Here is a 12,664-nt window from a genome sequence, read left to right as displayed (position 1 = left end):
CCAGTGTGCGCCGCCGCTGTCCGCCCTCCTTGTCTTGATCCATAGGGGAAAAGCTCTCAGTTTTGCCCCATTGAGGATGATATTAGCTGTGTGTTTTTCATTTTTTCATATATGGCCTTTATTATGTTGATGTATGTTCCCTTTAAACCGACTTTGTTGAGCGTTTTTGTCATGAATGGATGTTGTACTTTGTCGGATGCTTTTTCCGCATCTCTTGAGATGCTTGTATGATTTTTATGCGCTCTCTTGTGGATGTGATGTATCAGGTTGACTGATTCGCAAGTATAGAACCACTGTTGCATCCCCGGAATAATCCCACTTGATTGTGGTGAATGATTTTTTAAATGTATTGCTGATTTCTAAATTTTATTTTATTTTTTTTTTAAAGCTTTTAAATATAAGTAGTCTCTACACCCCAGGTGGGCTCGGACTCACTACCCCAAGATCGAGTCACATGCTCTTCTGAGACTGAGCCTGCCAGGTGCCCGTTTATAATTTTAGATATGAACTATTTCCAACCCATTTTATTAAGGACAAAGCCCCAAAGCACACCTCAGTATTTGGGAAATGTAAGATTATTTGAGACGTGTGGCACAGAACTCCCGATTCCCAGCAGAGAGGTCTCGAGGATGTTAGAACGAAGTCGAGTTTCCCTTCTCCATGAATTACTGATTAGTGAGACATGTCAGGTAGATTGTCCAATGGTAAACCACTTCTCCAGAACCCAGCACCCCCAAAAGGAGTGAATAGTTAGAATGTTTATGAATGAGACAGTATTTGTCCGGTAAATGTCAACATTCCAGATACTTGAACTTGAAGTGCTTTTGTTTTGTTTTGTTTAGGATAATAGCCACCTGTGGTGAGCTCTTGCGGCAATGTGGGGACTTCGAGCAGCAGCTAGCAAACAGGTAGGCCAGAGCTGTGGGCGATTCCCCGGGATCCTGGCTGGGGAAGAACCTGATACAGCACACAATGACGACATACGGTCAAATGTGAAAGTCACAGGCCCGAGGACTGTCTGTACCTAGATACAAAGTGTCATCATGTCATCATTAAACATTTACTGAGCACCTGAAAGGGATAAGGCTCTGAGCTCCTTGGCAGTGGTCACAAAGTTTTTGTTAGATATGGAAGTTGCAGCCCAAATGAGACCATACACATTGTCTCCAAATTATAAATGGGCTGCGTTCCCACTGCTTGTTGGTAAGTGAATTACTGGGACTCTTAAGTTTCTCCATAGAAGCAGCATTATAGGTAGTGGTGAAGGCCCTGGGGCAGCCCGCAGAATCGGGATTCCCTCGCCAGCCTTCTGGGTTCTGCAGCGGAATTCTGTGCTGCCAAGGGCAGTCTGTGTCAAAGGAGGATTGCCGGGGTCAGCCCTAGGAAAAGTTTCTTCCCCTCCTTTCTCTGTTCTGATGCCTGCCGGGGTTTCCCTTGCCCTGAGGTCATCCCGTTCAAACCGGTTTTCCCCTCAGAGGGCTCCAGCCTCCCAGATTTCCCTCCTTCCTTTTTCCACCTAAATCTGTCAACTCCTTGGAGCCGGTGATTTCTGTGTTCTCCGGGAGTTGGGGGGAAGAAGTCCATTTTGTACGGTTGTCTGAGGGCCTAGCAGCAGCCCCGTCGCCTCTTTCTTGGGTACTTCCTTATTGTCCTAAAGTGATGTGGGGGGGAGGGAATTTCTGGCCCTGGTCCGCGTGGGGCGGGCTGTGCGCGGTGACACAGCCGCCTGGTGGAAGGTGGGGTGAGTGGCTGAGGAGTGCGGTCAGTGCTCCACGGCAGCGCTTCCTCCGTCCCGCCGCATTCTGTCTTCTTTCATTTCGGAGCCCAGGGACTGTCTTCAGGTTCACCGTGTCCCACAGTGGTTCCCGTTCTGGGCAGTGTCTCGCTGCGGGGTGGAACGGGCAGCTGCTGCTGTCCGGAACTCCGGAGCCGGGCGGAGTAGAACCCAAGCAGCACAGGTGCATAGTGGAGTGTGTGTAAATAATATAAACGCCGTGAACATAACCCCCCCGCACACGCTCATACCAACGTTCGCACACGCACACGTGGTGAAGGGCGCCTGTAGTGGACGGCGAGTGGGCCCGAGTGTTCGAGGACTCCTGGGAAGAGCTGAAAGTGTAACATTTATGTTTAAAGGAAAGGCATACCACTTCTTACTTTCTCAATTCAGTAGTAATTCTAGCCTGGCCCTAGCTCATGGCAAAAATGAGAAAGGTCATGAGTGTATGAAATAAAAAGGGAAACCACTCACCCTCAATATTCTCTCTAGAAGAAACATTATTAACATCTGCCCCCACCTATAATATTTATTGAGCTCTGATATTAGGGACTTTCCAGGAATTAAATCTTTAATCCTCCCCGTGACCAAAGAGGTAGGTACTATCCATCTGTAATTTTACAAATGAAGGAACATTGAGGCATCAAGTCTGGCACAGGTAGTAATTCAAGTGAAAGAAATGATCTGTGGAAATAGCTGCGTCTCAGGTCACGGGACCACGAGGCAGGGATTCGAACGTGGACGTGAGCTGAGGTCACAGGACCACGAGGCAGGGATTCGAACGTGGACGTGAGCTGAGCCGTCCAGAGTGTGTCAGCCCTGCACTGCCCACACCGTCTTTCTCACAGATTAGTGTCCCACCCTGGACTTGGGTTCCTCTGCCTGTGTACGGCAGACATCTTTCCATGTCAGGACATACAGGCTTTCCTCAATCTTGTAGTGAAGGTGAATATTACATTCTTAGAGGAAGAGAAGGGTCTGGTTAGGAAGTTGACCCGGTAGTGGTAAAGGATGAGCCTCTCTATCAGCATTTTGCAGCCCAGAGAAGCTGAAACTCTGACCCAAGCTTTGGCATGAGATGAGAACGGACCGGGCGTATCCAGGGGAGCTTCTTTAAGAGGTGACATCATTCTTGGAAGCACTGAGCCTGGAAAGGGAAAATGGCGACAGTCACCATCTGTGTTCCCATCGGAGAGGCACAGGTGTGGCAGCTGCCTATAAAGCTTATCTTATCTGCCTCTCAATCTCCCCTCAATCTCCCCTGCAGAACCCAGACTCCTTCGGCCCAAGGACCACGCCTCCCACCATCCCTCAAGGTGACAAAGGCAATAGCTCAGAACACTCTAGATTACTTTGGCGACAAGAGTGGCATTGGCTTTGGGGCTCTTAAGATCACTTCCTTGCAGAAAAGGATGGTTTTGTGATGTATGGGCTGAGTGCCACTGGAGGACTTTCTGGTGCACTGGGCAAGTCGGGTGAGCTACAGAGAGATAGACATGACTCCTCTATACTTTCATTGCACAGTGATGGTTTCCCTGGGAAAAGGTCTTCATGGGACAGTTTAATGGGAAAATCAGGTTTGGGGGATCCAGTGTAAATTTACAAGTTTCCATGGCTTGTAAAGAAGTGGGTAACAACCTCCCGTGAAAGGAGATGAGTTGAAGTGGTTGTAAGTGTGACATTGGATTCCCTCCTCTGTGTGTACTCACTGCTGTCTCCCCGAACACTCGTTAGCACATTAGTGCAGGTCGGATTCCCCCCTTAATCCGTGAGCTTCTTGAGGGTGAGGACTATTTACTTATCTGCTGTCTCCTGTTCCAGCAATGAGAGAACATTTCTTTGTGAGTGTAGAAATCAAGTGTTCATTTCAGTAAGGTTTAGCTCATAGTACTAGTGAACACACATCCTAGGAAATCTGAGTCTGATGATTAGTTCATCTAATGAACTAATTAGTTCATCTAAGAGGAGGCTAGGGAGGAAGAGATATGGTTCATTCCTTGGGAGTTGGAACCGATTCTGCCTTTTTTTTTTTTTTTAATTTGGTTCTCACTTTATTATTTTTTTAAGATTTGATAGAGAGAGAGCAAGAGAGAGAGCACGAGCATGGGGGAGAGGGACATGCTCGATCCCAGGACCCTGAGATCAGGACGTGAGCCAGAGGCAAGATGCTTAACCGACGGAGCCATTCAGGTGCCCTGGTTCTTATTTTAGAGCACACTGTTCTAACATTTTAAACTGTAATCTTTAATACTTAAACCATTCCTGACATACCTATTTTCCTTCAGCGTGGATGGCATACTGGGGCCAGTCTCCTCCTAGATGACCCAGGGGAGGCACAGCAGGGGGAGCTGACTTCCCAGAGGCAGCTCTCAGCTTCTTGCTCACCAAACCCAGGGGCAGCCCCCATGGGCCAGGCCCTGTGCTCCGTGCTTGGAATTGAGACGGGAAGGACACCCTGTTTGGTCCTCACAGATCGTGAAGGCTTGGAAGAAAGGGTGATGGCAGGAACAGGCCGCGGTTTGGCAGAGAAGAGACCCAGCTGAAGCGACCTGGAGGCTTAAGCATCAGGGAGAACCATAGCTTCGTGGCAGAGACAGGCGGCCGCTTGTGTCGGCTGTGGCTCCCCAGGAAGGCGCTATAATCGCGCTCGTTTGTCTGTAGGTAAACGTGTGCCTTGACAGGTTTCACTGGACTTGTTTTTTTAAAAAGTGAGTTCAGCCAGAAAGCTGCCAGGGCGATCCTTTTTCATAACATGTTATGGTCAAGGAGGGGTCGGGGAGTCAGCCACACGTGGGATGGTCCTGCGTATGTTCACCTGGTTCTGGGCGGTCCAGCTGCGCTCAGGGAGGACAGCAGAGGCTTTGCAGCATCTGTCAGGGAAGGCCGTCCTTGGCCTTGGTGGAAAGAGAAGATAGAGGTGCAAGCCCTAGAGGTTGGTCGTCACCTAGAACGTTCTCCAGGCGTTTTTTCTTCCTGAGAAATGGGACAGTGCTGGCTTCTCACAGTAGAGCTCTCTGTGGCACCTAAACCACAAAAGTAAACTATACAGGGCAGGTGAACACGAACCCCACACCGGCCCAGTCGTGTGACGGTGAGTCATGTGGCTAGCGGCGTGCTTCGAGCTGCTGTCCCCACTCTCCTACGACCAGCTCCCCCGCTGCCGGTGGCTCCCCATGGCTTCATTCCAGACGGTGATGCCCGCGGAGCCAGAAAGTGCTGCACAGAAAATGCACAGTGTCCCAGATCGTAATAAACTGACGACGGCCCCTATGTAGGCTGTCTGTCACGTTAGGAAGGTGGCAGGTGCTGGCGGACTGAGTGTTAAATAGGAACTAAAAGCACCTGGGGTCTCGTGTGCACCCGAGGTCCAGCTTGTTCCTCAGCGGTGTGGGATGTCTTCCTTTTATTAGCAAATGGACCCGAAATCAGTCTCCCTCATCAGGATATCCTGGGATTTAGGAAGGAGCAAACTGAATGCTCCCAGAGGAAGGTTCCGTACAAATAGCTCAGGGCGTAATGGTCATCACTTTCATTTCAGGATTTTGTCTACAGCCGGCAAGTATCTCTCTGACTCCTACAGCCCTCGGAGCCTGGCCGGGTTTCAGGATAGCATCTTGACAGACAAGAAGAGCTCTGCCAAGAACCCATGGCAAGAATATAATTACCTCCAGAAGGATAACCCTGCTGAATATGCCAGTTTAATGGAAATACTATATACCCTCAAGGTATGAGACCAGACTGATGGCATTCTTGTCACCCGTTCCCCGATCCAGGCTTTTCAGCTCTGCGTGTGGACCGCAGTCTGCCGTGTGCCCTACTGCCTCCTCTCGGTCTCGTTTATGTTGCGTTTTAAGGAGCTAACAAACTAAACTGGGTGGGAACGAATGGACGTATAGGTGTGGGAGTTGGAGAAGTGGAGCTTTATTACTGACGGAAGGCAGTAGAGCCCTCATGGACAGCATGACTTCAGGTGTGTGGCGATGGGCTTGCCGTGCTGCCCTCCAGAGTCAGATTTGCCAGGAGCATGGCTGGGTAGCCCCTGACTCCAGGGCAGGGACAGGCCCCTGTTACTGAACGGCAGAGAGGGGACTACAATGTGGACTGCCCGCTAGTGGGGAGAACCCACAAAGGAGGCCCCCAGCCCTGCCTCGTGGCAGCAGGAGGACCTGAGGATAAGTGTTCCCTTTTGGCCGTCCCTTTAGCTTAAGCTCTTGGTCTGCCTATCACAGTGCTGCTCTTTGAGCTCTGGGCCCCTTGGGGCTCCAGGGATGGAAGAACCTCCCAACACGTGGAGTGAATCACACAACAACCTGTGAATGGCCCCAAGATCCTAAGTGGACTGTAGCATCCTTTCCAGAACCATCCCTCCACCTGTCTTGGTGATAGGCAGAGGAGACATTGCTGTTCCCTTGAAACCAGATGCAATCTCATCGTGTCCTGGTGGGCCTTGAGCTCTGGGGGTGACAGCCCAGTGAGCCTCTGGACGTGTCTGCGCCTTCATCTACCCTCACACGGTCTCCCCATCGCCGTGCACTTTGGCCCGCCAGTTGGCTGCACTAGAGCTTGACAAACACTTAAAACAGTTGTGCAGGTTCATTCATCCGTGTTTCCGTGATTAGGTTAAAGCAACTCTGTTTATCTTTATTGCTGATCTGGTTTAGTTTGTTGTAATCGGCTCATTTATAATAGCAAAACTAAGGTTACATTTTCCACCTCTGTATTTTCTCAGGCTGTTTGGAATTCCTTGGAACTCATGTAGATTGTGCGTAGTCTGCCGTACGACCGAGTGTGACTGAGCTGACCTCGCTGGGAGGTCAGGCTCCTGTCCCTCAGTCTTGTTTATACCTGACACTTCTGATCATTTTCTCCCTCTGCCTCTGTCCCTGAGGGACACTCACCAGTTAATTTTTTCCTAAACTGCCAGTCCCTGAGCTTTTGTTAGCAGATGCATCAGAATTACATGAAAAAGTGAGCTAAAATGCTCCCTGCACCCCAGAACCTTGCTGGGCTCTGTTCAGTAGCTCTGAGTGCATCTATAATCCCGCATCTTCCACAGGGGGTGCTGGGGCATAGTCGGACTTGGGAACCACTGCTGTACTGAACCACCACCTCAGTTTTTTCCTTTCAGGGGCTTTTTTTTTTTTTTTTTAAGATTTTATTTATTTATTTGACAGACAGAAATCACAAGTAGGCAGAGAGGCAGATAGAGAGAGAGGGGGAAGCAGGCTCCCTGCTGAATAGAAAGCCCGATGCGGGCCTCGATCCCAGGATCCTGAGATCCTGACCTGAGCTGAAGGCAGAGGCTTTCAACCACTGAGCCACCCAGGCGCCCCCCTTTCAGGGGCTTTTCAAAATGTTGAACGAGCTGATCGCCTTGGTTAGAGCCAGGCCCTAATATTTTTTTTTTTTTTTTTTAAAGATTTTATTTATTTATTTGACAGAGAGAAATCACAAGTAGACGAAGAGGCAGGCAGAGAGAGAGAGAGGGAAGCAGGCTCTCCGCTGAGCAGAGAGCCCGATGCGGGACTCGATCCCAGGACTCTGAGATCATGACCTGAGCCGAAGGCAGCGGCTTAACCCACTGAGCCACCCAGGCGCCCCAGGCCCTAATATTTTTTTGCATTATCTCGTCTTAGGAAAAAGGGTCCAGTAACCACAACCTGCTGTCTGCGTCTCGCACGGCCCTGACTCGCCTTAACCAGCAGGCCCACCAGCTGGCTTTCGATTCCGTGTTCCTGCGCATCAAACAGCAGCTGCTACTCGTTTCCAAGATGGACGTGAGTTTCCCACGGACCGCAGACATCCCCCTGTTGGGCCCCGGCTCCTCCCCCCCACCCCCCACCCCCGCCCGGCCCCCAGGAGCTTTAGGAGGAAGCTCTCTAACTCTCCTGACTTGGAAGTCCCACAGTGCAGACTCACTGTTCCCTTGCAACTCACTGCTTAGCAAGAATGTCTTATCTTAATTGGAGTCACTGTGATGCCTTATTTTCATCCTGCTTCCTGGGATGATTATTATTGCTTGATTAACTTTCACCTTTCGGAGCAGCGTAGCTGTGCCCTCTGCGGGAGAAGTGAGGCAGATTATGTGCCACTGGATAGGTTGGGGCAGGTCAGAGGAGCTAATTGTGCCGTGAGATTGCATTCTTTTCATGAGCATTAGTTCTGGAACTTTGCCCAGGAGAGTGTCTTACCAGATCTGATCTGGTGATTTTGATGGGGTTTGAGGGGGCTGCTGTTTTCTGTCCTTGATGGCTTTGCTCTCTGACTGTTCCCGGGGTGCCTCCCTTCCCTCACCTTATACCCTTTTCTGCTTGTCCTGACTCCTTTAAGGGATTACCCATCAGTCATATTTCTACCTGCTCTGACTCCTGTGGCTCTGGTCTCTTCACTGACGTTTGGATTTCTGGGCTAGGATTGTGAGAAGGATCCAGTTGTGGGCCTTTAATAACGGGAGATCCTTTTTAGAAGGCAGCAAGAAGCCATAAGGCATCATTACAAGTTCTTTGCTTCTTGCTGCCTTCTGGAAAGTGTATAAGACCAGGGCTCGAGGGGCACTCGTTTCTTCACTGTATGACCTGGGTCCAGTCTGTGGATCTCTCTGGATCTCAGAAACCCCATCCGTGAAACAGTGGGGTTGGACAGTGGATTTTCCCACAGAATGCCATGCGATCTGCTGCAGTCAGATCTGTGTTTCTGGAGGGGGGCGGACAGTTGGCGGGGGTGGGCGAAACTGGAGAAATGATGTCCCTGACACGGTCCCATGGGCCTGGCTTCCTGTGTCAGCCTCATTAGATGGGGACACACTGATTCTGACCATGCAGATGTGTGAGGATCACATGACATTTCATAGACGATGGGACTTAGCCCTACAGCTGCCGCAGTGTACGTGCTTAATGATTGCTGGTTTTCTTTTTCTCTGTGATTCTCATTTTTTAAGAGGAATGACAGTTTTTTAAAGTAAAAATTGCACACACTCCTTTTCAGAAATTCAGGCAATACAGGATAGTACAATGAAACAAGCAGTAAATGCCTTCAGAATCCCACAACGTAGAAATGCCACGAACGTGTGGTACTTACCCCTAGACGCCTCTTCTGGATGGCCGGATGGGCACCACTGGGCAGGTAGATCTGTAGAAGAAATGGAACTGGACTACACGTGCTGTTTTTTTAAAAACCAAAATATATACAATATAACATTTATTTGAACTTGACTAGAAAAGGGAGACAGGAAGTGAAAGGAGTCGTGGAGCCTGAGATAACAGGCTCTTCCCGACAAAAGGTATCAGCACCCAGAAGTTCTCTCCAAAGTTGCACGAAAAGGATTATGAAAACTGTTAAGAGGCCAGGGTCCTTGTTTTGGGTTAGTCACCCTTCCATGTTGCGGAGCTGCTGGTGCTCGTGGAGCTGCTGGGAAAGTTGAGGCCCTTAGCATTCTTCATACTTCCCATCCCCAGCCCCCAGAGCTGGCTGCTTTATTATTTTTCTTAGAGCTTAAAAAGGAATTTTTAACTTTGTCCAGTCATTTTATTGCTAGTAGTAATGCCATTGTAGTTTTGAAACGATTTCATGTGGATTGTAGGATAAAACAAGTGATTCATGGGAATGTTAAGAACCAGGATATTTTTTTTAACCTCTTTTTTACTGCAGTGTAATTAAGATACAGTGTTACGTGAGTGTCAGGCGTACAGTGCAGTGATCAGTGTCCCCGGCTCAGTGCTGCTCGCGAAAAGTATGCTCTTGGTCCCCTTCACCTGTGTCACCCATTCCCCCACCCCAGATCCTAATGTCGTGACCTTCTGTACTGGAAGGTCGTTTCTTTCTTTCTTTCTTTCTTTTAAGATTTTATTTATTTACTTAACAGAGAGAGAGAGATCACAAGTAGGCAGAGAGAAAGGGGGAAGCAGGCTCCCCGCCGAGCGGAGAGCCCGATGGTGGGCTCGATCCCAGGACCCTGAGGTCATGACCTGAGCCGAAGGCAGCGGCTGAACCCCCTGCGCCACGCGGGCGCCCCGGAAGGTCCGCTCTTCCCGCTGCTCTTCCACCGCCTCGCTGTGCTCGGGCTCTGGGTCGCTTGAATCTGACCTTACTCCGGCCGCGCTGTGACACCGCGGGACCCTGGGAACGGAGACAGGCAGCTCCGAGATTAGGAGGAGCTCTCCCAGAGTCGCCAGGGGGAAAGCACACAGCCCAAACGCAAACACTTCGGCCGTAAGGATTTGAAAATTAAACCCTGGTCATTCAGTGTTTGCTTTTAATGTTTGCCGGTGAATTGTATTCCCCTTTCACAGCTGAAGAATATAAACCAACACTGCAGTCCATTTCAGAATCGACTGTTGACGTTTGCTCACATCACCTGGTGACAGATGAGACGGAAAAGCCCCTATGAAGGAACTTTTCAATAGATTTTGAACAATTGAAAAATACCCTGAAGCATTTCCCGGTCGCCCTACTTGCTCAGCGCCTCCTGGTTCGTCCACTGTCCACCCGCCCTTCTTGCAAAACCCCCTTTGATTGTGGCCGGCCCCCCCCCGCCCCCGCCGCCCTCTGCCTGGCCACTCTCCTCCTGCCTCCCCATGGAACCTTCCCAGGGCCTCCTGCCCGCTGTGCTCGTCCCCTGCAAGTTCTTGGGGGACACGGCTCCTTCCCTGCAGCCCAGCCCCGAGGTGTGGCTCCCGTTCTCACAGGCACCGTCCCTCTCCCACACGTCTGCCTCACCGGCCTGCCTGGCTCTGCCTCATCCCTACAGCTCCCCAGGCCCAGGAGAGCGGTCTGTCTGTCAGAAGTTTATTAGGGAAGTTTTCACACAAACGTACAGTGGAGAGAAGAGTCTAACGAACCCTACGTCGCCATCACGCCCCTTCGACATGGTCAGCTGGTCGTCTGTCTTGTACATATATCCTTTCTCTAAAGCATTACAACGCTAAAAATAATCACAGGACCCAAATCACCCCTAAGTTAGAAATGATTTCTTAATACCATTAATCAGTGTTCAAATTTCCAGTTGTCATAAAAGTCATAATTTCACTGTTTGAGGCAGGATCCAGGTTTGTTCTGCACGTTGGGGTTGGTCCATGTGTCGTTTATGATGTACAGGCTACCTTCTCATGCCCTCCCGTCCTCCCCTCCCCTTCTCTCTGCAGTTTATCTGTTAAAAATAAAGCCCTTTCTTAGCCCTTTCGGAGCTGTGCCGCGTCCTTCCGGTCTTCCCTCTCTGCCCCTCAGGCATCCTGCAGCCCACTCCTCCTGTACTCACCCTGAGCCCTCGCTCTTCTGAACTCAGACGGTATCACACCTCATCTCTGCCTCAGAGAACTCCCAAGTGGAAACCTGTGCACGTGTATGTGGGGGAACGCATGGGGGTGCACAGCGCGGGAGCGTGTCACCGGCTCTTGGTTTCCCAAGGAGCGCAGGCACCAAGTCTTACCTCTTTTGGTCTCCTCTCCCCCACGGGGGGCCCAGGGCTGTGCGCGTCCTGGGCACGCAGTGTGTGGGGGTGATCACAGTGCTTCCTCTCCGTGGGTGGGAGTTAACTGATGAAAAGTAGGCTATTTTGAAACAGAGGAGGATTCTCGAACAAGAACAAGGAGTTTAGAAAACTAGGGGCGGAGGTGGGGAAGGAAAGAACTTGTCTCAAGCAAAGAAAATAAGAATTGAGCTGCTGCTGGGGAACACGGGGAGGGAAGCTGAGGCTTAGGCTGGGCTGGGAGCCCAGGGGTGGACGTGACCATGACATTCCTGGAACGTTGCTTAAAGGATCAGGCAGCCGGATGGCATCAGGTGGCTGCGGAGGGCAGCTACAGGATGACCTGGGAGTTACTCCCGGGGCACAGCCAGAAAGGGCCTTGTTTTCCAGGCTGGCTTTAGGGTGACTCAGATTGGAATTAAGAAACTAGATTTCTGTGAGGTGTGCCAGGCTGAACTCTGTAACCACGTACATGCTGGTAATTTGCCTGGCTCTAGAGAGCCCTTTGGGAGGGCTCACAGCACGATACCGTAGACAGTCTATATTTGAAATGTCGAAAGGAAGAGCATCTCCCCAGACAAAGGGGTCACAGAGAGGACAGGGGGCAGCTGGTGGGGTTTGGAGGTTCCCCCCCATCCCTTTCCCTCTGAGCTCTGAATCCATTTAGAAATAGATCTGGAAGGCAAGTAGAAATAAAAGCAATAAAATAGTGTGGGGAATGTGGGATTTATGTGGGGTCTCTGTGGAGGATTTGGGGCACTCCTTGTCTCTTTAGAGTGCTGAGGACCCAGGCAGCTCTTAACCTGGTGTGCCCACCCAAGTAGAGAAACTCAAACCACAGGGTAACTGGCTCTTCGCTTCACGGTCTGAGTGGGAGCAACAGACGGGAACTGTTCTCATCAAGTAGTTCTGTTGAGAAGGCAGGAGCTCCCGTTGGATGGGTCTGCAGGAACTCAGAGAGAGAGGTGGGCTTCAGGGTGATGACTTGAAGAGAAGTCCCTGGTCTCTCGAATAGTGACGATTCCCAAGACTGTCACTGAGCAAAGGCACCTCTAGGAAGGCTGCATTCTTCGAGAATTTTCCGGCATGGGGTGCTTTCCCGGGCCTCCTGGTTTCAGTGACCTTGATCGCTTTCTCTCCTTCCCGCCCTAGAGCTGGAACACAGCAGGCATTGGCGAGACCCTGACCGACGACCTGCCCACCTTCAGTCTCACGCCTCTGGAGTACATCAGCAACGTAAGAGCTGTAGGGCGCTTTCCTCCGGGGCAGTTGTAACCTTGCAGACCTTGCCTTGTCTTTGGATTCTGGGCCTTTGGGGAAAGCAGTCATTACCATTTTGGTGCTTGTGTGAACCTTCACTTTTGGGTTGTTTCCTTCCATATCCAGGACTTTAAGGACAGGCTTATTCAGTCAGTGGACGAAAC

The 12,664-nt window shown here is 50.6% G+C and overlaps 1 protein-coding gene and 1 long non-coding RNA gene across 3 annotated transcripts in view; one reads left to right on the top strand and one right to left on the bottom strand.

Annotated features, from left to right (window-relative positions):
* The window catches only part of COG7 (component of oligomeric golgi complex 7), an 83,092-nt gene that overhangs the window by 57,335 nt on the left and 13,093 nt on the right, over positions 1-12,664 (top strand). Inside the window, exons 11-14 of the mRNA XM_082714678.1 lie at positions 843-908; positions 5,316-5,502; positions 7,414-7,554; positions 12,393-12,476. Coding sequence (XP_082570804.1) covers positions 843-908; positions 5,316-5,502; positions 7,414-7,554; positions 12,393-12,476 — 478 coding nt within the window. The remainder of the gene's footprint in view (positions 1-842; positions 909-5,315; positions 5,503-7,413; positions 7,555-12,392; positions 12,477-12,664) is intronic.
* On the bottom strand, positions 9,504-12,386 carry LOC309854979. 2 transcript variants are annotated; one of them, XR_014306517.1, is made up of 3 exons: positions 11,202-12,386; positions 10,754-10,922; positions 9,504-9,892 (listed from the first exon to the last, which is right to left on the bottom strand). It is a non-coding gene; the product is annotated as an uncharacterized lncRNA (long non-coding RNA). The 2 variants fall into 2 exon arrangements; XR_014306518.1 differs by lacking the exon at positions 11,202-12,386 and having other exon boundaries at positions 10,754-11,025.

The sequence above is a fragment of the Mustela nivalis genome (genome assembly GCF_964662115.1).
Source record: "Mustela nivalis genome assembly, chromosome: 19".
Classification (NCBI taxonomy): Eukaryota; Metazoa; Chordata; class Mammalia; order Carnivora; family Mustelidae; genus Mustela; species Mustela nivalis.
The sequence above is the reverse complement of the archived record's forward strand: the minus strand, read 5'-3'. Positions and strand labels throughout refer to the sequence as shown.